Below are 24,611 nucleotides of genomic sequence, written 5' to 3' on the forward strand. Positions count from 1 at the left end.
TCCTCAAGAATTCCTTCTTCTCTTCCAACGAGGGGAAGCGTAGTATGAGAGCTCTCCCTTTGAAGACTCTCCCGTGCCATCACTTTTCTTACCTACCCTCCATGCCTTTGTGTGCAAAGGCTTTTCCATCCCCATCATGGATGAAAGGCTTGTGACCTCTTTCTCCACATTGTTTATGTCCTTGAGACCGGTCACTCTCACATGCAGTGCTCGCATCCGCCTTCTTTGTTCCTCTTCGAGAGTCATGTTGATACGCGTCGGTGTACAAGGAGTCACTTGACCTTTCCCATTCTTGGCGACCTCAATCCATTTTTCAGCCTCGTCCGTCTTTTTCTGTGTCCTTGTTATCATCTCCACCCATGAAGATGTCTTTCCCACACTTAGTTTCTCTTCCCTTGTGATCATCCTTACCCGTTCCTTAATTTCCTTGATTTCATCTATTACCAAGGGTTGAAATTCGCCTTCCTCTCGTCCATTGCTTACTCTATCAGCAAGCTCCTGTTTAAGGGCTGAGACTTCTTTTTGAGTACTCGTATCTCGGCGTTTGGGTTCTCCTGTTTGAGGGCTGAGACTTCTTCTTTGAGTGTCTATATTTCTGCGTTAAGGCTCTCTTTCTCCTTCTTCCCTTGTGCGCCCTCATTGAAGACCATCTGAAGGAGGTTGGCCTTCTCCTTCCACCATCCTTCCATCTCTGATTTCCACTCGATTTCCCTCTCCATCTGCGCCATCCGCTTATTCGTGAGCATCAAGGTTGCCTTTGTTCGCGGCTTGCAAACATGTGAGACATTGGCGGCTTCCGTATCCTATGCAGGGTCTTCTTCAAGTGGATCCATTACGGTGAGGCCCAAAGAATCAGAGAGAGAGAGAGAGCGAGAGAGAGAGAGAGAGAGAGAGAGAGAGAGAGAGAGAGAGGATAGATAGGTTGAAGAGAGGGGTGGGGGGGGGGGGGGGGGGGGCGATATACTGAGGGGGGGCGCGATAGATAGGCGGATGGGGAATAGTCGAAAAAAAAATTAAAGTTTAAGTTACATTTAGTTAAATAGGGGGGGCGGGGGGGTTGATAGACGGAGGAGGGGGCCGATAGACTGAGGACGGGGGTTATAAGTAACATTGAATCAAAAATTAAAAAAGTGGCGGGGGGGCGGGGCGCGATAGACTGAGGAGGGGCGGGGCCCGCGATAAGCAGAGGAGGGGGGGGGGGGGAGATAGAGAGGCAGCGGGGCGGGCAGCGCAAGAGAGAGAGGGAGCGAGGGAGCAGTAGGGGGTGCGGGAGAGCGCGCGAGAGATAGAAGGTGCGGGTGCAGCAGGGGGGAAGCGCGAGGGGCAGGGGCGGGTAGGGAGCCCGAAGGGCAGGTGCAGCGTGAGAGGCACACAGAGAGAGAGAGAGAGAGAGAGAGAGAGAGAGAGAGAGAGAGAGAGAGAGAGAGAGGAGAGAGAGAGAGAGAGAGAGAGAGAGGGAGAGAGAGAGAGAGAGAGATGAAATGAAGTGTTATATTAACGTCTTCAAAAGGCCAAAATGACCTATGAGACGAAACTGTTACAAAATTGTGAATCTAATACCATGTCTGGGTACAAAAAGACTAGAACAAAAATACTACTACTACTAGAATCCATCCTCATCTACACCCAGGATGTCGAGAGAGTATGGCTCGAATCCTATGTTGTACTCTTCATCGATGCTATGTAGCCCCTCTCCTCAATCGTGGCCGTCTGGATTTCCGTAGCTCCAGTGCTCGATCGATGAGAGTGCCGATAGTGGTCAAATGAGTGTGGGTCGAGCTCTGCAGTGATGGCTGCTCCTCGGGCTGTCCCATATCTAGTGAAGAAATCTGTAATGCGTCTTTGCAACTGTCTCTCTCTAGCTCTTCCCAGTATAGTGTCTGTCACCAACGTGTGACTACTATCTATCCTTTTTGCTGATTTCTTTCTTATTATTGATTTACTTTCACTTCTTAGAAACACCCCTCGGGAAATCTAACTGCCCTGCATTGCATAGCTAGTGTGGAACTGTCCAGAGGGAGTCGAGGCCTGAGCGCAAGAGAGCACTAAGGTTGGACAAGGACTATGGTTAGCCAAAGTGGGGTCATTGACTAGCCAAAGTGGAATCCTTTGTTACAGAGGCTACATTTCAGTTCTGGGTGCGGCTGCAGTGTACAAAGAGGGCCAGATGACCTAGAAAGATACAATGGCAGCATCTCCTAAAATTTAGGGAACTGCTATTTTGGCCTGAAAATGTGTTTGCGTCATTACCTCCGGAATGACAAGGAGAACATTTTCTTACTCTGCCGTGAAGTCAACTTGGCGACTGGTTGGGAGATTTTTAGGCGGCAACCCCGAAACGGGAAAATGCTTATAAATGTGCCAAGTGGCACCTTTTGGTGCACTTTCCTCATGCAAGAGAAGGGGCCGCTGATTTTAGAAAGGAGAAGGGCTCATTTTCAGTCTGTCACAGGTTAAGAGCTATGGAGTGCTTGCTTTCCCTCCTATGTACAGTGCGGTGTCAAGAGTGATGCCCTGCACGCTACGCACTGCCCTCTCTCTCCCCTATGGCAGTATGTTATGCCCCTCTAGTGGGCTTTTCATTTGACTAATGTACAATTGTGTGGGTCCATGCGCGATTGCCGAGGCAAGAGCCTCTTGCACAGGTACTGGATTAGCTAGCCGCTAATCCCCCGCAGGTACAGTTGAATTCGGAGAGGTTTCACGCCAGGAATCTCGTCCGATTCAAAGGGCCAGTAGCCCTAGACGTGCGGGAGCTCGAGGACTTGCTACGGATGCGACCGGCACGCGAAACGGAGCCCGAAACAGTAAATTACAGCCTGCTGTGTATTTTTGCAGGTTTAGGGTTTTGGCCCTAAACGGTCCCTAATACCCCCAGGAGGTTCAGGGACGCGAGGGGTCCGCTGTACAGGTGATCTAGCGCATTTTCGGGGCTGAAAACAGAGAATTCAGAGTGCTGCAGATTCTCGCCAAGTGTTGCAAAGTGCCCGTATGCGTCGGGAAAGTCAGTCAATGCGTGGGAATACTCACTGTGAAGGGTCCTAGTACAGTTATGTTGCCGAAATCGGGCCGGAACAGTTGAAATTCAGCCAAGTTTGTGCGGGGCAGCCTGTAGGGATCCACAGCGTTTATTCCCTCTTTTGAAGAATAAAGAAATACCGAAAGGGGCGCCTAAGTTAGGGGCCAATCTGGTGTCGTTCTACTCATACAGGTGCAATCTAGCAGCCTGTATCCCTCTCCCCTTTGTTGTGTCTTGAAAGTACAGGTAAAGTGGACGACAAATTAAATGGGTGAAAGCAAATAAGGTTTAACTTTAAAGTCTACCGCCCTTTTCGGATTGAACAGGCCGGTTTCATGGTTTCATCGACGGGATAAAATCACTTTTTCCCATAGAAGTGAGCCTTGGTCAGTTTGGGCTTGAAGACACAGGGGATCATAGACCAGACACAGGAAATTGCAATTATGGCTGACACACCAGATGATGTGACTGAAGAGGTTTCCTCTTCACGGGGTCAACACACACATGAAGTGGGTGAGTCTTCTCGACCACCACAGACGGATGATGATATATTCAGGACCCAGTTGGCTACTGCTGTGGCTATGTTCACACATGTACTGCAGAATCCGAGGTTTTTAGCCTTTCTACAACCTCCTGTTCCGTCTCCGCAAGTTGGGTCACTTGATCATATTCAAAAGCCTGTTAAGGCTAAAGCATAGGTGATTCATACTGCACAGTCAATGTAAACACGTATACACTTGACGGAGAACATGCAGTCTCCACAACCTGTGCCTAAGGTACAAGAACAGGTGGCTAAGATGCCAGTCTTTCAAGCTGTACCAGTTCAGCCTGTCACCTTTCAGCAGCCTATAGCTGGTTCTAATGGGCAGGGAAGCAACCTACAGGCTATGCAACAAGTCTTCTCACCACCTTCAGTACACCCTGGCTTTTTTGGAGGTGGATCGGTATTCCAGAGCATGGCTGATCATGCACCTGGAAATCAGTTTTACACGCCAGGAACAGTGTTTGGGGGTGCTCAAACGATGATGCCTAACCCCATGTATGGCGTCATGGGCATGCTACCAGGGTTTCAAAGCACTCAAGGCCAATTTGGGATGCCACATGCAAATTTTGGTATGGCTGGAATTACAAATCAGCAGCCAAATATGGCATTTCCAGGTCAACTTACCTGCGGTCAGGGAACACAAATGAACCCTAACAGTGTTCCCATGTTTCAGTCACTTCCATATGACAATTTAACGCCACTGGAGAGGCCAACTTCGTACAAAGAAGGTGGCAAAGGTGTGTCTTCCACGACCTTTACAGAATTTGATGACAGGAAGAAGGCTCTCTCATTCCTCCAGGAGTTTGACAAGGCCTATGCAGGGGGAAACTTTACAGAGGCTTCAAAGGTCCGCAAGGCAGCCACTTTGTTGACAGGGAATGCGGGACAATGGTGGATAACTTTATTGCTGCAAGTGCAAGCTCCGTCCACATGGATTTACTTCAAGCAGATTTTTGCAGCAGCATGGTTATCTGATGACTTTGAAGCAGATGTCATGACAGAATGGCACCAGCTTAATGCTGCTACTTGCAAGAATCTGGATGATCACAATTGGAAGTTTTCGAAAGCTCTACTTCCAGTAACTTCCTATAGGTATGTGCCATTGACAGAACAGATTGAAAAATACTGTTGTGGCCTACCCAAAGGATAAGGAAAATACTGCACGAAGACCAAAGTCACTACTTTGATGCACCTCATTGAGGTAGCAAACACTGGCAATGGTTCGCTCAAGGGAGAAAACTGTGAATTCAATACTGGTGTCAAGGAAGGATCAACCAAGAAAAATTCAGCGAAGAAGTATGTTCCCAAGGAGGCTCCGAAAGGGACTCACGAGCCAACCAACGCAGGGAAAGACAAAGCTACGGTTGAATCAGAAAAGGGACCAGCGAAGAAATGGAAAATGTTACTCATCAATGCAAAGGAAAGTGAGTTTTTTCTGGAAGAGATTCACATTTTGGGGCACATTGTCTCAAAGGATGGTATCAGAATGGATCCTGCAACAGTTGAAGCGATCAAGTCATGGCCAGATTTGAAGACGGTGCACGATGTGCGAGGTTTCTAGGGAAAATGCTCCTATTACAGAAGGTTTATCCGAAATTTCTCTGAGATTGCTTCACCTTTACATGCTCTTCAAAAGAACGCAGTCACCTTTAGATGGACACAGAAAGAGATTTCAACTTTTAATCTCGTAAAGGAAAAGATGACTTCAGATCCAGTCATTGTGTTGCGAGATCTTAGGAAGTTATTTTTGGTCCAGTGTGACGCCTGTGGTAGTAGCATTGGTGCAGTGCTAATGCAAGATGGCAGCGTAGTAGCCTATGAGAGCATAATTTTGCAAGGGCCAGAGAAGACCATGCAGGTATATGAGAAAGAGTTACTGGCTGTGATTCATGCGCTCTTAAGTTGGAAACACTACCTGCTAGGTGCAGATTTCGTTGTCCAAACGGACCATCAGACCTTGCGATACTTCTTGACACAGACAAAGTTATCTGAGAAGCATATGAGATGGCCAAATACCTTGTCCATGTTCCATTTTTAGATTGTGCATGTGGAAGGCAAGAAGAACGTTGTGGCTGATGCCTTGTCAAGGAAGCCACAAATTTCAGCTGTGTCAATTCCTTATCATCATGAACTTGATGATATGAGGAAACAGTATGCAACTGATGAAGATTTTGCAAGGGTCTTCGAGCAGCTAATGAATGGACAACGTCATGAATACTATCTTCTCAGAGATGGGTTCATGATGATGCATGGCAGATTGTGTGTCACAAAGCCATTGCGACCCAACGTTATGGAAGAGAGTCATGTCCCACCGTATGCAGGGCATCGTGGTATCGATGCTACAGTTAAAGCGGTTGAGACATTCTTCTATTGGCCTACATTGAGAAGAGATGTGGATGCCTTTGTGCGAGAATGCCTAATATGCCATAAGGTCAAGTTTGACAAGCAAAAGGCACCAGGGTTATTGCAACCACTACCTATTCCAGATAAACCATGCGAAACTATTGCTATGGATTTTATCTTTGATCTTCCGAGAACGTAGACAGGAAACGATGGTATTTGGACCATCATTTGCAGATTCAGTAAGCAGACTCATTTTATTCCTGTTAGGAAGAAGATAAAGCCAGATCAGATGGCACGCTTGTTTGAGAATATGGGCACAACGCTCAAATTCTCTTCATCATTTCATCCTCAAACAGATGGGCAGTCAGAAGAGGCAAATTCTACTATCCTAGATCTGTTGAAGTGCTATGTGTCAGAGCATAAAGGAAAGTGGGAGCAGTATTTGCCATTGGTGGAGTATGCATACAATAATACAGTGCATTCATCCACTGGCAAGGCACCTTTTGAAATAGTTGAAGGTGGCAAGAAAGTTCCTCCCATACTGCATACAAAGGAACCGATATTTGAAGTAGATAAGTATGTTCAGGACATGGATGAAATGCATAAGAAGGTCAAAGTGGCCTTAGAAAAGACTCAGGCAAAGCAAAAGAAAGCAACTGATTGTCACCGACGTGAAGTAGTATATTCACTTGGTGATTGGGTGCTTCTACGCTTTGAAAAGGCAAGGTTGAAGAAGATGAAGGGCAAGGAAAGACTGTTTCCAAAGCTCAGCATGCGTTACTATAGGCCTTTTCAAGTATGCGACATAATCAGTGATGTTGCATATAGGCTGAAATTGCCTGACAGTTGGAAGATTCACAATGCATTTCATGTGAGTCTTCTCAGACCCTATGTGGGTGATGTGCCAGAAGATATGCTAGCTGAAGATCAGCCGGAACTCGAGGAACTTGACGAGATCTTGGTCTCCGAACAAATTTTGGCACACAAAGAAAGGAAAGTGAAAGGCAAGGTTGCTAGGCGTTACTTGGTAAAGTTCGGAAACTATCCACCAATGTATACTAAGTGGATGGAAGAAGGTGAACTTGCAGAGTCACCAACTATGTTATCACTTTACCTTGACGCCTTCCATATGCAACCTACCTTGACCCCTTGAGTTTCAAAGCTACATGGATTGTCAGTGTGACAATGGCTTCAGAAACAAATGATGTACATGGTATTTAAAGTGAGCTCAAATGAAATACCAGTTACATGAATGTTAGAGCTCTACAGATTGTCAGTTTGGCAATTGCTCTTATGGAATGTCCAAAAGTGTGCTTAGTGCTATAGAAGTGAGTATTTCTTGTCAGTTTGTCAAGGATACAATATTTGCTTCTATTAGAGAGTACATGTGTAACTGCATTCTTAAACTGTCGGTTTGAGTATGGTCGAAAGTGTTACGGGATCCCACGTGTACTATAAGACAGTGGGAAAATGTGTAGCTACCATTTTGTCATTGGAAAGTTAGTGACTCAAAGCAATGGCAGCCTGCGCAGCTACCACTATGTCATTAGAACAGGGTTCACACGCAGGCAATACATGTGTCGACAAGGTGTTGAATATACTAGGGTTGACAATGAGCTTGTTTGTGTTGTACATGTGTCGACAGGTGTTGAATACATCAGTGTTGACTGGAAGCATGTACGACATAGATGCAAACGAGGACGTTTGAGATTTCAAGAGGGGGGTATGTCACCAGCATGTGACTACTATCTATCCTTTTTGCTGATTTCTTTCTTATTATTGATTTACTTTCACTTCTTGGAAACACCCCTCGGGAAATCTAACTGCCCTGCATCGCATAGCTAGTGTGGAACTGTCCAAAGGGAGTCCAGGCCTGAGGGCAAGAGAGCACTAAGGTTGGACAAGGACTATGGTTAGCCAAAGTGGGGTCATTGACTAGCCAAAGTGGAATCCTTTGTTACAGAGGCTACATTTTAGTTCTCGGTGTGGCTGCAGTGTTAGATGACCTAGAAAGATACAATGGCAGCATCTCCTAAAATTAAAGGAACTGCTATTTTGGGACCTGTAAATGTGTTTGCGTCATTACCTCCGGAATGACAAGGAGAACATTTTCTTACTCTGCCGTGAAGTCAATTGGGCGACCGGTTGGGAGATTTTTAGGCGGCAACCCCGAAACGGGAAAATGCTTATAAATGTGCCAAGTGGCACCTTTTGGTGCACTTTCCTCATGCAAGAGAAGGGGCCGCTGATTTTAGAGAGGAGAAGGGCTCATTTTCAGTCTGTCACAGGTTAAGAGCTATGGAGTGCTTGCTTTCCCTCCTATGTACAGTGCGGTGTTAAGAGTGATGCCTTGCACGCTACGCACTGCCCTCTCTCTCCCCTATGGCAGTATGTTATGCCCCTCTAGTGGGCTTTTCATTTGACCAATGTACAATTGTGTGGGTCCATGCGCGATTGCCGAGGCAAGAGCCTCTTGCACAGGTACTGGATTAGCTAGCCACTAATCCCCCGCAGGTACAGTTGAATTTGGAGAGGTTTCACGCCAGGAATCTCGTCCGATTCAAAGGGCAAGTAGCCCTACAGGTGCGGGAGGTCGAGGACTTGCTACGGATGCGACCGGCACGCGAAACAGAGCCCGAAACAGTAAATTACAGCCTGCTGTGTATTTTTGCAGGTTTAGGGTTTTGGCCCTAAACGGTCCCTAATACCCCCAGGAGGTTCGGGGACGCGAGGGGACCGCTGTACAGGAAACTATCCGAAGAGACCTTAAAGATCCGAAGGAAACTATCTGAAGAGACCTTAAAGATCTAGCCGACGAGGAGAGTTGAACTCAAGATCTGTTATTCAAGAGGGAAATGGCATAACCAATCTACCACACTTGGGTGATAGAGAGAGAAAAAGGAAATGAAATGATATATTAACGTCTACAAAAGGCCAAAATGACCTATGAAACCAAAACGATTACAATGCTGAGTGTAGTACCAAGTCTGCGTACAAACAAAGAAAACTACAAACTAGAAACTGAGATAGGAGTGCTACCGACTCCTATGGGTGGCTGGTAAGCTGAGCAACTGTATAATGCCACAAAGGTACAAAATGGGGATAAGTGTCACCATGATACAATATAGCAGTAGTATGAAATCTATCCTAATCGACACTCTGGGTGTCGTGCTAGAATCCTGTGGATCATTTGCCGCAATCTCCATCAGTGCTGCGTGGTTCCCCTCCGTCGTGGTCATCTCGATCTCCCCAACTCTATAGCTCGGTCAATGAGAGTACCACTGGTGTGTGTATGGGTGGGAACCGAGCTCTGTGGTGGTGGTGGCCCCTCTGCCTCCGTGGTACTCTGACTGAAGAAATCTGAGATGCGTCTCCGGGACTGTCTTTGTCTATGCCCTCTCAATAGAGAGTCTCTATGTCTCTATATCTCAAGTAGAAATAGTCCGAGACATCTCTGATCCTGATATCTCATGACTCTATCTGACGAGTCAGAACGCATCATAGTGATGGCTCTTCTTGCTCGGTGACACATAGGAGTTCTTATCTGAACTTGTGTTTCTGACATTTTGTATGCCTCCCAATACTTTGTGTGTACATGTTTGCAGTATTATTCAAATTTAGATCTGTGTGTAGCCGTCTTCCATTTGTTGTGGAGACTGTCTAGCGCTGTCAGCTCAAAATTCAGCATATAATCTCTTTCTTCGATAGGCATGTCTACATATGCTTCCACATTCCATCTTGCAAACCATCTCTTGATGTCTTGTACCAAACTTGAGGAGAGGATTTTTCTCTTGTTGGTTTTTTGTGGTGCACAACCGACTCCCCATGCCACTTGTGGTATTCTATTGGGAGACATCTTCTTCACTTTCATAATGTATTTGTACATTCTCTGCAATGCTTTCATTTCTAATGGCCTGTTGCCTATTTCCAACATCATCACGGAGTATGGTGTCGTCGTTTTGACCCCAAGATGTCTACATAAGAACTTCTTTTGTATCTTTTCTATTTCGTTCCATGTACTGGCCGATATGCTAGCACCCCAAACTTCCACCCCGTATAGTATGGTCTGTACTACGCATGTTTCAAATACCATTGCTTTGATCTCCCATCTTCGGATATTGCTTTGTGTACACATATTCTCAAATTGGTAGTATTTGGCCTTGCCCGCATCAAGTCTGCTTCTTACACAACTTCCCCATGCATGATTGGAAGGAATATCCATTCCCAAATATTTAAAACTATCCACCACTTCGATTGCTTGGTCTAGGTACATCACCTTGGGCTGATTTTCTATTTTGTGTGTTCTTATGGACATAATCTTCGTCTTTTTCACATTGACAGCTAAGCCCGTAGCTTCACAGAAAGCATGCACGGCATCCATTGATCTTTGTAATGACCTGAGTTTTATATGCAAAAGGACTACATCATCCGCATATATGAGAAGCCAAAGTATGAAAGCTCCAATACTTGGTCTATCTTCTTCTTGTGCGAGTGCTTGTTGTATGAAGTCCTCAAGTTGATCTATGCGTAATCCAAAAAGTGTTCGGGACAGAGGGCAGCCTTGTTTCACTCCCATGTTACTTTCGAACTCTTGGGAGAAACCCGTTTGCATTTTCAACATGCATCTCACCTTTTTGTAGAGACGAGCCACCGCCGCTCTAAGGTGTATCGGTACTCCAATGTTTTCCATTCTTTTCCACAAACCATCTCTGCAAACTGTGTCGAACGCTTTTTTGAAGTCCATAAAACAACAATACAAAGTTTTGCCCTTCAATCGGCTTTCTTCCATCAATACTCTGAGCGACATGAGGTGATCGATAGTGCTGTATTGACATCTAAAGCCTGCTTGACCAATTGCACGTTTGTCATTACATTCAGCCCATACACTGATCTCTTTTTCCAAAATGCTACCCAAGAGTTTTGCCATGCATGAACCAACCATAATAGTGCAATAGTTTTCTGGCTGATTTCTGTCCCCACTTTTGAATAAGGCCTTAATCCAGTTTTCTTGCCAATCTGCGGGTAGATCTTGCGTGGCTGCTTGATTTAGGAGTCTATGGATCCATTCCTTGGCCACCTTGCCTGACCATTTCAGCATTTCCGAGCTCATGTTATTGGTGTCTAGTGCTTTCCCATTCTCAAGCTTTTGTATACCTTTTAGAGTTGCCTTTATAGTCAAGGGTTCTTTCGTTTGCAACTCGGGTTGATTTCCAATCATTTCCTTAGCATCTTTGTGTACATAAAGTTGTTCCACATAAGCATACATGTCTTCTTGGCTGATATCTCCCATGATATCCTGTCGTTTCCCTTTCATTTTCCGCCATGATCCTTTCGGGTTCTCTTTGACCTATGAGACCAAAAAGTTACAACACGGTGAGTCTGATACAATGTCAGAGTACCAAAAATAAAAGGTACTGAAAAGGGGTACTATAGAATCCTAAACTGCTAGATGTGAACTAAGCCGCTAGCTGGAATTGTGTAGGATATGAGTAGGGGGGGGGGGGGGGGGGGGGGGGGGGGGGGGGGGGGTGGTGGTGAAGTAGAGGAGAGAGAGAGAGAGAGAGAGAGAGCTAGGGCTGTGCTATGTTCACCTGCTACACATTCGTTCCTTCTCCTCTAGCTATGCTCCTCCCCGCCCTTGTTGTGGATATCGTCAATGAGCTCTTGGGTATGTTCTCACTGCCACGCACGGCCAGGTTTTGCTTGAGTATGCAGCTCCACCACAACTCCAGACCCTCTTCGTCTTCAATTGGACAATTTGGAGTATAAGCTGTCTACATCTATGGTTTCTCATATGAATCTTTCAAGAGCATTATTATTCAAACTTGCTGCTACTGCTGCCCCTATTTTGCAGGATCAATATGTTTACCTTTAACACTTCGTCCTTGAATACATATAAAAGGTGTCAAAGAGCCTATCGGTTGTTATCCATGTCAAAACTTAAACATTATTAGATTAACTACAGTCCTACTTAGTTCAAAGTTTAGGAGTTTGTGATTTTTTTGTCACAGAAGTAGTGAGTACTAGTTCAAGTACTCAAGAAGGAAGGAAGGAAGGGGGGGGGGGGGGGGGGGGGGGGGGGGGGTTTCCTCAAGTTAATCATCAGCCAAAACATTCTTTGTACTACATTCCAGCCTGCACCTTGGAACAGCCACAAGACATTCTTTGAGAACTTAGATAATGTATACAGAGAACGATACATTCCAAGGTGCTTCCTTGATAAACCAATGTTTGGAACACCAAGTGCAAAATCCAAACACAACTCAAAAATCAAATGTATTATGTCTAGAGCCGCCGGATTCAACATGAATCTTCATAAGAGATGACTAAACATAAGCAGTTATAGACATGCCTGGTAGTCAGCTTGTTTTGTAAACAGCAACCTTGCAAATCCAAGTAGAAGTAATGGGCCAGTATTTTGAAGGACACGGGATTTCCCTTTCCTACACAAACCAAAGAAAGCTGCAAGATTATCAGATTGAAAAACACAGGTTCCATTCAAACACATTTAACCTTTGGATGCAGGTCTCATGAGCTAAAGCACTGCATTTAGTGCACGTACTGTACCAATATATCTCTTTCAGAAATTCCATAGTTGCACATGACATACTTATGTTACCTCCGCTTTGAGTCTCCAAACCCACACTGCCTATGCCACTATTTATAATGTAATTGCCACAAAAGGCTACAACCACCACTGGAGGCCCACTTCAATGGTAAGAAACCAATGATCATAAGATGATAGAGCAGCAACCAGACTACCACGGACAGCTAAGCTGGCACCAACTTGGATAAGCCACTCACACTCGTTACGTAACTTGCTTTGCTCATCAGTAGATATCATATCAACTTAACAGATGATCAACATTCAATGTTGGACCTTCGTGCCTGAAATACAACCCTTCCAATCCATGGATATGTATGCCTGTGTCATCGTACGTTTTAACATAACCTAGTCCTATTGAAGAGAATGCTATCACCAGGGTGCTAGTAATTGTAAGAACAAAATGTTACTATTTTGCCACCAAGAATGTGAAAACAGGTTCAATACGATGCAGAGAAACTATAACCTTCAGTGTGATACATATGAACTGACAAAAGCCACACTCACATCAGATTCAATTGCATTAAAAACTTTCAAATATTGAACATATGAAAGCTTCAGAACAAGAGTGAGAAACAGGAAGCATACAATATTGAAAGCCCACGTGCCTTTCTTGACACTACTGCATTGACCACCACGAATGAACCAACACCTACATCCATCTGCAATTAAACAACACTAGTGAAAGTTGTATAAATGTTCGACGTGCGCACATGCATAGCTGGAATAGCTGAAATTTTGTGAGGGTGTAGGCTCTCTCTCTCTCTCTCTCTCTCTCTCTCTCTCTCTCTCTCTCTCTCTCTCTCTCTCTTCTCTCTCTCTCTCTCGTCCCGCCCCCCCTCGCGCTGCCCTACAATCCCGCCCTCGTGCTGTCCTGCAGTCCCGCCTCCATGCTGCCCTGCAGACTCGCGCCTCTCCCTCGCTGCCTCGTGCTGACTGCAAGCCCCCCCCCCCCCCCCCCCCCCCCCCCCCCCCCCCCCCCCCCCCCCCCCCCCCCCCCCCCCCCCAACAGGTTACAGCAGTCGGCAAGCAGACAGTTTTTTCCTGCGCAGAAATCAGAGCAGATCAGAGCAAATTTCAAACACTGCAGATTTTCAGGAAATTGCAGAAAATAGCAGATTTTAGAAACAGCAGAATTCAGAAATTGCAGAAATTTAGAAAATATAGAACGGGGCTTGGTTGTAATTTGCAGAAATTGCAGAAATGTAGGCCATGTATGCTTAATGTGGGAACATGTATACAAATGTGGAAGGCCGGGTGCGAATAGGTCTCCTTCCGCCGCAAATTTCGTCTCGTTTGTTAGCAACGACCAACCATGAGGAAGCAAAATGACAAGCCCGACCCCTTGGAAGATGCAGTCCAAAAGTAGAAGAAATGGTCGAGACCATTAACAAGATCAACCGCCACCTATTAGAAAAAATAAAACTACTCGAAGATCGCGTTTTGGCCCAAGAAAGCAAGATCACTGCAATGGGAGATCGTGTGACGGCCCAAGGCGAAGAGATTGCCTCACTCGAGAAGGAGCTCGCGGAGGCACGATCACGAAACACGCTTGAAGAGGGAGAATTGCAACCCTCGGTAATAGAAGAACTCAACACAATCCAAGAGCAAGTGCGAGCCATCAAAGAGGGGGAAGAGAAGCATAAAGAAATGACGACTTCTTGGGTGGAGGTCATCACAAAGACTCAATAGAAAGCAGATGAGGCTCAGAAATGGATTGAGGTTGCCAAGAAAGGGAAAAATAAGGAAACAACGTCCACACCCACTATTATCAACCTGACACTAGAAGAGGAGCAAAGAAGACGTGTACGCTCTCTACATGTGAGAATTTGCGGCCTAAAAGACAAAGATATAGACGAAGAGGTAAAAGAACTCATGGGTTTGATGGGGCTTCATGAGCCGATGCACTCAAGAGCTTGGAGAGTGGGCAACAAGAAAAGTGGAAGCAAGGGGGGAACCTCAAAAGAAAGGGCACTTATCCTTCGTTTTCCTCCATGGAAGCGAAGAAGGACTGAAGAAGAGACCAACTCTTAAGCAGACGGGCATCTTTCTTGGGGATGACCTTTGGCAATTCAAAACATTAGTTGCAACTCCTCTTAGTCTTTGATAATAGGCACTTAAGTATCTACACCCAATGCTCCAATTGCTTAATTATAGAGAGTAGTACAGTGGGTCTAACATAGCAGAGTTGCCAAGGGATAGCTCCATTCGGACTTTTTATGGCTCAATAATGGTACTACCATAAGCAAGTTTAAGAATACGCCATTATTAAGACCAAAGCTCCCGAGGTGTGCACCACATCCCACATAGTGGGCTCAAAAAAACCGATAATAGATCCCAGTCCCACTTATCCTAATATAATTTTAAAAATCTCTCTCACAGGTCGTTCATATGCAAGAGGTAATGCCAGAGAGTAGAGCGGCAAGGGAAAAACGTAAGATTGCTTAGTACCGAGATGGAAGAGTGGTGATATTGGAGCCACGCTCCACATGACGGTGTAAGACCTATGGGGCCACACTCAAAGTTGCTACCTGGAATTGTAATGGATCTATGAGTCTTGATGTGGGTGCCTTTGAGGAGAGTTCTAGTGGGAGAGACATCATCTTCTACTCTGAGACACATTAGGCCCCCGGGCAGTCTATGCCTCACATTGATGGATACAGATGGGAGGCAGCCTGCAGACAGGAGACACGATCAGAGCAGAGAGGGCGGGGCTCAGGAGGAGTGGCGGTGTTAATCAGAGAGGAGTTGCAGCCATTGATACATATAGCTCGTAGGGATGAGCAAGCTAGGTACATGTGGGTGAGATTGAGAGTAGAGACTGGCAGATATCTTTACATTGCTATTTGCTACTTTCCCCCGAGTACGTCAGTATATGCACCACCCAAAGGACAGTCCCCCTTCTCTATTTTGGATAATGACATATGGGAATTCTCTAGAGATGGTGACATTATCATTCTAGGGGATTTCAATGCTAGGACTGCCCATCATCAAACAGTATTTTATGATACTTCAGAGGAGATGTTGAGAGAGTTGGATGTTGCAGAGATGGGCCTATCCATACTATCACAGGATGGGGAACATAATGAGTAATGGATGGCACTTGATAGACATGGGGATTGCACATGGATTGGTCATCTTGAATGGCCTACAGAGATTTCCCGATGCGGGAGGTTTTACATGCTTTCCACACAGACACGGAGCCAGCACAGTGGATTATGTCATGGCAAAACCAAGCCTTATCTCTGTGTGGCAGTGGATCATGCTATTGTGTCGCTGACCATCTCTTTCCAGTTCAGTGTAACACAGAGTCCACCGGTAGCAGCTCCTACTCGCTACACCTTCACGCGGGAGACGGATTTTGTATACATAGACGGGATCTACAAACGCCTATGCACTGAGAGTAGAGGCATACCCACACACCCAGCCTGAGCATAGACGCCGTTCCAGGAGCATGCGTAGAACAACTGATATGATGGGGAATGCCGCCAGACTAGAGCTAGACTTCAGAGGGAAGTGCTTTTGGGGGACATCACCAACAGACAGTCACAGATTGACTTCCGACGCCTGGTGCGGCGGCAGAAGAGGGCATTTTTGGCTCGACTAGAGCAGGATCTCTACCAACTATTCTTGAGTCAGGACTCACGTGAGGCATGGCGGCTCTTGCATGAGCTATCTCCCCCCCCTGCCATTACCTCTACAGAGACTTGGGGTCAGTACGCATTATCTTTGTACACAGTTTCTGGACAGCCGCCCCTTCCCGACCCCCCCGATCCATGCCCACACACATGTACTTTTTTCATCGTTGAGATGGTTAAAAAGGCCATTGACACATAGTTACATGGGACGACGGGTCGGGGTCGGGAACGGGATCGGGAACGGGGTCGGGACAGCAAAAGTCAGGAAACGGGGACGGGGGTCGGAACGGCAAAAAAAAAAAGAGAGTTTTTTTGGCATTTTTTGACCTACACACATAGAGCATCACTTTGACCATAAATTTACACTAAATAGACCAAAGAACACGAGTCATATAGGCTGAAATGTGCTAATAAAACATCGATGATCGATGGATACAAAATGAGAAGTGCATGCCACAAGGGCTCAAGAGTCAAAAAGCCTAAAGGACTTAGGACAAGCCTGAGGCCTCAAGGATAACAAAAAGTACAAAGGGCTATGTAGTAGGTAGAGTCGTAGACTCAAGAGTCTAGACTCGAGAGTCGAGTGATCAATGATCATCAAACTCAAGAAGTGCTCGCCTGCTGAATCTCCACATCGTCGTCGTAGTCGAGGTCGTCAGCAACGTATGAGGGCTCCGGCTCGGGAGGCTCGCATTGAGGCTCGAAATCCTCATCTAGCTCCTCCAAAAGAGTATCGGTCATAGATGGATTCTCTTGTGCCATCTCCCACTCAGTGAAAGGATCTGCCTTGTGTGTGATGCTCTTGGCAAGCATGCGCAAGTTAGCGCTCACAAACACCAAATCATTGGCCCTCTGAACGCCAAGGCGATTCCTCTTCTTAGAGGCAATGTGGCTCTACACACTCCATAGTTGCTCCAAGCAACTAGTGGTACATGCTTGGCTAAGGACACGAACAGCCAAGCGCTGCAAATGTGGGCCATCTCCTCCATAGTCCTCCCACCACAAAACCGAGCCAATCTTGTTGCGATCAAGCTGTGCATCTACACATCCATAGGAGCCCTTCTTTTGCCTGTAGTTGAGTAGCTCGTCTCTAATCTTGCGTCTAATGTCACTGCTAGGCTCAAGGCGCTCCAATGCAAGCCGCCATCCTCTGCTCACCTCCTTGTCGATCTCTTGACGCCTTCCTTGAAACTCAGGGTCAAGCACATAAGCTGCCGCATGAAGTGGAGAGTAGTATCCATTCCACCTCGACTCACACAAGCCATGAATCTCCGCATACTGAACAGGGTCAGGCACAAGCTTCTCAAGTGCCTCTATCATCCGATCCATGGCTTCGTAGACTTTGCCAATGCATGGTTGCAAGCCATCCACCACTCGAAGTAGGTGTAGAATAGGCTTGACCATGGCGTCAAGAGTCTTCACCTCCTCCCACCAAGCGGCGTCGTCGGCCCATTCTCGGCATTTCAATCCTACTGCTGATGTAGACTCCGGCATGGCCTGGAACTCATCACTGAGAAAGATGCCCCTTAAGGCTCCGCCACATGTAGACAAGCGGCCTAGCATAAGCCAATTGAGTGCAAATCTTGTCTCTGAATATTTGAGCAAAGACAACTGGCTCCTCTTTGAGAATTCATGGCGTACTTTTTGATGGTTGAGCACAAAGGAGACAATTCGAGAGGCGTCACCAATGGTGGGTGAAATCCATGACAAGTTCCCTATGTCCTTGAGGAGGTTATTGAGGCAATGCGCCATGCAAAATGTGACATGGATGCTAGGATACATGCCCTCAATGATAGCTCCGGCTGCCCTATTTGACGCCTCTCCATCTGCAACCATACAAAGGACATTCTCCAGGCCGGTGATCTCTATGGTGCTTGTCCACTCCGCAGCAAGCATCTCGGCGGCCTTGCCACTATCGGATGCATCATGTGACTCCACAAAGTACATCTCCCCCCGAGAGTAGGCCACCACCCCGTGGATGGACCGCTTGCGGGTGTCGCTCCATCCATCTACAAGAAGAGAGACGCCATTGGTCTCCCACAAATCCTTTGTTGCTTGGGCCGCTTGCTCCACGGCAAGCTTCTCTTTGTCAAGAATGGTGGTGCGAAGCCTCTCCAATGAAGGTGGCACATAAGAGGAGCCATATTCCCCTATTTTCGTAACCATGGTTCGAAAGTATGGAGACCTATCCACACAAAATAGAGCATGTTGCATTAGTATGGAGAGTCGAGAAATTATAACCCATTATGAATACAAAATGGAAGATTGCAATGTGCATATGCCAAGGGAAACTCACCGCGAAGCATGGAAGGCAATGTGGTCGTGGAAGAAGAATCGGGCAACCGACCTATCTACCTCTTCCTTCAATTTAGGATTCCAATTTTCGTTGAGAGTGGTTTGGCGATGCGGAAGGGAAGAGGACGGTGTAGATCCATGGCTCTTGAAGGTTCGAGAGATGTCGTCAAGGTTGGCTTCCCTTTGCTCTCGCGGTGTCGCCGTGGCGGAGGGATCAACAGCAACAAAACGGCCCCTCTTGGCCGCTTCCACAACCTCATACACCGTGAGTTTCTCAAGAAGATCCAACCTCTTCTCGGGAGCTACATGAGGGCAAAACTTCACCTCGTGACCGGGTTCATGAAGAAGATGGGCTCGCACTTTGTTTGAACCACCCGATCTCTTGTATGGACATAGCTTGCACGTCCATGGTCTTGCACCGCCACCTTTCCCACGCGAGCTAGAGTCGACTTCATCCCACCACGACCAAGTTTGCACGGCGGGCCTCCTTCGAGAAGAAGCGGCTTGAGAAGTGGAGTTGGCTTGAGATGACATCATGGTGGAGAGACTCGAGAGAGTAGAGCTTAGAAGTTAGAAGGGTTAGAGGAGAGCTTGTGTGGAGAGAGAGTAAAGGAGAGCTTCAAAGTGGGTAGAAGAGGGAGAGGAGAGCTTCAAAGTTCAAACTTGAGCCTTGAGCTTGAGGGAAATGGAATGAGCTTGAGCCTTGAGCTTGAGGGAAATGGAATGAGCTTGAGCCTCGAGACTATGAAAATTAAGAGGCCCATGGGAGCCTTTTATAGCCTCCCAAGGGCCAAGGCTTAAAAAATATGGCAATTGGGGCTGCACAGAGCCGTTGCAAACGGTCAAAAACGGTCACTTTTTTGAGTCCGACCCCGGCCGACCCCTGCCGTCCCCGTCCGGTCCGTCCGACCCCGGTCCGTCCCCCTGCGACCCGCCCGTCCGGCCCGTTTTCCGTCCGTCCCTCGACGTTCCCAACCGTTCCCGGCCCGGTTACGGCCGTTCCCCGGCCCTAGGGCCCGTCCCCCCCCATCCCCTGTAACTATGGGTTTCATGCAGTCGAGATATCAAGATAATTATGGTGGTGTGAACCATAGGGAAGCAAACGGCTGTTTGGTACCCACCCAAGTCTTCAATGAAGCAATGAAGTTGACCACAACTGTAAAACATTTCCTTTGAGAAAGCTTGATACTTATTCGATTGTGGTGGCTTTGATGAAGATGCCCCTTGTGGAAGCGGTATCAAATTTCTAGATAAAAGCTAATGTTTTCGTCTTGTCTCGAGGCCAGTGTCAAACTTGATGTTCTTCCCCCTTTGTTATCATTTTGACTCTCTATTGGAGTCAAGTGATCCTATGCGCTAGGTTGTAAAGTGCCAAAGATCGTGCCAAAAGTCAAAGGCATCCCTCCTTTTCCATGGTATTGGTCCCACCTTGATGGAATACAAAATGGTATCCTTGCATGCCAGACATCATGCATACATCCCTCCCAAGACCAGGCATCCCTGCTCCCGAGTTTTCACATGAAGAAGATGGCCTTGCTTAGCCGCCAACGTCCATTTTCCGACAAAAAAAATTATGTTGGGCGTCGAAACTTATGGCATTTTTGGGAAATCCTCCCAGACAAGAAGCGTCCAAATGCGGACATAAACTTGGGCAGAAAATTCTGTATACATCTGAAAAAAACTAAGGAATCCCCCTCCCCTCCCCTGCCCTCCTCCCAACAAAAAAATAAATGAAATGAGAGAGAGAGAGAGAGAGAGAGAGGAGCTGGGCGTACCCGCCAGCCTGCACCCGCGTACCCTTCTGCCTGCAGTCTGATGCAGCGTACCCGCCTGCCTGCAGCCTGCCGCCGCGTACCCTCCCACCTGTAGCCTGTCGCCGCGCGATCTGCCTGCAGCCTGCTGCCGCGCACGCTCTGCATGCCCTGCGTGTCACCGCCTGCGAGTACCTGCAGCCCACCTCTTCAAACCCTAATTCAGTGAAACCCTAACAGTCCCCATCTCCAAACCCTAATTCCGTGAAACCCTAATTCCCCGAAACCCTAACAGCCCACAAACCCTAACTGTTTCAAACCTTACCTTTGTGCATCTTTCTACCGCCTGCAAGAGAAAGAGAGCAAGAGAGAAAGAGAGAGAGAGAGAGAGAGAGAGAGAGAGAGAGAAAGAGTCCAAGCTTCACTTCGGGTCTTACTTTTCCCGTTTGTCCGTCCCCGGCCCTAGGGCCCGTCCCCCCCGTCCCCTGTAACTATGCATTGATTGACAAGATGAGGACTGGGAGAGCATATGATCATGATGCCCTGGTGGCTGAGCATTTCATGCATGCCGGAGGTATACTAGAAGAGCTTCTAGCAGTCATGTTTAACCGTGCCATGTGTGAGGGCTTGCCTGATACTTGGAGCCTATCTACGATTGTAATTATCTTCAAATTAAGAGACCCTATGGAGCCTGGGAAAAATCGCACTATCATGATTGGACACACATTGGCATGGTTGTACGCATCCATTCTTGAGCAGCAGCTCAGTAGATGAGGCGAGAGAGAGGGAGTACATGCAGCTGGGCAGGCAAGGTTCAGGAGAGGTTTTTCTACTCTTGACCATATCTTGACACTCAAGGCCATCATCGAGGAGGGCAGATCCCGTGGGAGACGGATCTATTGTAGCTTTGTGGACTTCCTCAAAGCATTTGACACAGTACCCAGAGCTAGATTGATGTGCAGATTACAGGAGATGGGAGTACCCACAGAGCTCATTTGGGGGATCATGGCATTGTACAGATCAGTAGTAGGGCATGTACGCACCTCAGAGGGTCTATCTACACCGGTTCACTCCATTATTGGGGTGAAGCAGGGCTGCCCGCTCTCTCTTACTCTATTTGGTATGTATGTGGATGAGGATTCTGACTATATCGAGAGAGATGGGGATAGAGGTGCACCGTTGGCAGGGACATGGATTCCGCTATTGTTATATGTTGATGATATTGTGTTCATCTCCGACTCTCCGGAGGCGATGCAACATCACTTGGATGCTTTGCATAGGTTTGCCCATGAAGTGGTTTGTCTGTCAACGTTGGTAAAACCAAGGTCATTGTATTTAATACCACCCCACAATGGATCAGGAGGTCAACGCCCACATTCACATACGGCTAGGAGACAGTGGAGTATCCAGATGCTTACACTTACCTTGGAGTGGTTTTAGTGGACCAGCATTTTCATTAAGGAGAGCAGCAGAGACTAGATTGACCAGAGCCCATTCGGCATTGGGTAGATTGGAGAGGATGTGTTCACACGTTCAGTTTCAAGAGCCTCGGTCGAAGCTCTAGCTCTTTGACAGTTTGGTGGCTTCTGCATTGCTCTATGGAGCTGAGATCTGGGGGCCTTCATTGGATCATCACGGGAGGACAGGTCGCACTGATGGGTGGGGGTACATGGAGAAGCCCCTGGTCTCCAGGTCTGTCTCCTTTCATACACCGCATATGGAAATTTCCCAGAGACAAATACGCCTGCCTTGCACTTGAGTCCTCTCGACAATTAGCCATGCAGGGAAATACAGCATGTTGGCATGGGGAGATAACATCATGGTTCCAAATACACAGTCTGAGATCACCAGGCTCATCCGCCAGGACCTGACTCATCTAGACACCAGGAGGACATGGATACAGCCAGCACAGGCGCTGGGCAGGAAGATGGCTTTCTATAGACGAGGCCCAGATACATGGACACCCCCTCTTCTCTAGCTTACGGCGGGCGGTTTTGTGACGAGGCCCAGATACATGGACACCCCCTTGTCTGTCACAAGACGCGCCCCACGTGCCAATAGAAAAGAGCAGACTTAACAGACTTTTAGCACTTCATTAACAACTGAACTGAAAGAGAGACAGACGACATGCGACACGGAGTGGCGGAATTCCACCCCAAAGAGTATTGGCCCCAAACCTTGGCGCCCCTTTCGGTATTTCTTTATATTGCATCAACACAGTACAAGCCGGAACTCCAGACTCTGCACCTTCTCCAGGAAGCATGCCAGAGAATAAGGCCTAACATCATATTCAAAGGCCCTTGGCCTAAAAAGCAATTACAGTGAAAAGCCTTCAAACTTAAAAGCATTTGGTCCCAAAGCAAAGCCAAAAAGCTGCCAGCATAAATCATGGAAATCCGTACAGCTGCCACGTCATCAGCCAGCGCAAAACGCAGAAATCTACTTGTTGCCCTAAGGGTTAGGGTTTCCAAAATTAAGGTTTGCAGGTTTTAGGGTTAGGGTTTCGAGAATCAGGGTTTGCAGGTTTTAGGGTTAGGGTTTCCAGAATTAGGGTTTCAACAGTTAGGGTTTCTGGCAGAAATTAGGGTTTAGGCCCCTCGGTCACATCTATAAGTTGACTCCATTCTTTAGGCTTTGACACGTCAGCAGTTTGTTACATCTCCCCTTCTTGAAAGAGAGTAATCATCCGTGATTACAGCATATCTGCAAAACAATCCAAGTTAGCTCAAAAATTTCCGAGGGTCATTCAGAGGGACAATCAATTTGCTCTTTTTATTAAGGAGTTAGCTTCTCCTTTCGGCTGTTTTGATCGAGGAGTTAGCTTCTCCTTGCTGCTCTTTTGATCAAGGAGTTAGCTTCTCCTTTCGGTTGTTTTCATCAAGGAGTTAGCTTCTCCTTTCTGCTCTTTCGATCAAGGAGTTAGCTTCTTCTTTTAGTCCAGATCGGAACTCTTGATATTCCGGCGTAGTAAAGTTACCCATCACACCCAGACGTACTGATCTTCCACGGGTGTCTTGATGAACTAAAATTACATGCCCAGGCAATCTCATCCAATTACGAATATTCAGTAATTGACACATCACAATGCAACACAAATGCTCACATATGCATGTTACAAGACACAACAAACAACCCGTTGAGCACTCCCCCGAGACAAACGGTCTGCGGTATGAAACTACTCAATGACTACCTCGTCACTATCCCCACAAATAACCTAAAAAGGTCCGGGCAATGAGCTCAGAGGACTGTACAACCAAACGCTCCCCAGACCGCAGTCTGCGTCGCTCGGAGGTTCAAGCATACAACCAAACGCTCCCCAAGCATCGGCCTGCGTCGTTCCAAGGTTCAAACAATACCAAAACAATATTTCTCACTTCTGCACCCGGGAGTAAAAATCACCAATCAATCAAACCAGTATTGAAACCAGAGTCAAACATTTCAAATCGACACCAAGACAGGTTTAAAACAGATAGCATCCATTTCTAACAAAGTTCAAACAATACTTTCTCAAACAATGTTCAAAAGTATCTAACTAGAAAACAACTAGAGAGTTCATTCAGGGTTTTGTTGGAACAAATCGAACTTTGAGGACAACGGGCTTGCCCTTCTGCATCACGGTGATGGTTCGGTTCCGGACCTGGAGAGTTGCATCATTCTTGTCGTGCCAAGGCATGCCCAAGAGAACGTCGCAATTACCCAACTTCATAATGTGGAAATCGGCTTTTCCATGATAATCGTCACTGGAAGTGCACCAATGAGCGGTACCACTTTCTGAGTTTGCCCCGTGGCTAGCTCAGCTTCAATTTCTCCACCCTCTGCATCATAATCAAAGTACATCTGCTTCAAGAATTTTGGATGGATGAAGTTCTCCATAGCTCCGGGGTCAAAGAAAATAAGGGCTTTCAAACCATTGACTTTTCCATAAGCTCTGCATAATTCATTAAGACTCTCGAGGTGTATACCATAAATATCGGGTACTAGTCCAATAGCAGGTCTAGCCTTCTTGGCCGGAGGTGGCCGCGGGGATCTGTCTGTTGCGGGAGCAGAAGGTTGCACTGAGGACGTCGAGGCTCGCTCAAGACATGTATTGAACTATGCCCTGTTTGGAAACATTCGAGGCATCAGCCTTCTTGTAACAAGACGTCTCGTTGACGTTGTGTCAAACGAGGCCATTCAGGTTGGTTTTCACGGGATTCCCGAGAATTTGTTCGTTGTTGCAAGGAGTTCTGGTTAGTGGCCGGAGGTTCTTTTGTGGTGAACTCCAACTTTCCTTTCATGAGCTTGTAGCCGACCGCAGCATGGTCCATAAGCTCTTGCATGGTAGAGACTTGCTTCGAGAGACAATATTCCTGCAATGGTGATGGTTGTCCAATGGTGTAGCGCTCGCACTGGTCCTCCAAGGGAATAAACTTAAAGG

At 47.0% G+C, this 24,611-nt stretch overlaps 1 protein-coding gene across 5 annotated transcripts in view; it reads right to left on the reverse strand.

The window, feature by feature from the left end:
• LOC147430643 (uncharacterized protein At4g17910-like) overlaps positions 1-24,611 on the reverse strand; it is a 205,659-nt gene that overhangs the window by 50,829 nt on the left and 130,219 nt on the right. For all 5 annotated transcript variants that reach the window (XR_015185638.1, XM_086493231.1, XM_086493230.1 and 2 more), the window contains 2 exons: positions 13,099-13,172; positions 12,259-12,349 (listed from right to left, as the gene is read on the reverse strand). Coding sequence is in view for 4 of the 5 variants with exons in the window: in XM_086493231.1 (XP_086349357.1) it covers positions 12,259-12,349; positions 13,099-13,172 (165 nt within the window). In the remaining variant the exon portion in view is untranslated. The remainder of the gene's footprint in view (positions 1-12,258; positions 12,350-13,098; positions 13,173-24,611) is intronic.

This window comes from Adiantum capillus-veneris, chromosome 21 (assembly GCF_014529385.1).
Source record: "Adiantum capillus-veneris isolate H3 chromosome 21, ASM1452938v2, whole genome shotgun sequence".
NCBI lineage: Eukaryota > Viridiplantae > Streptophyta > Polypodiopsida > Polypodiales > Pteridaceae > Adiantum > Adiantum capillus-veneris.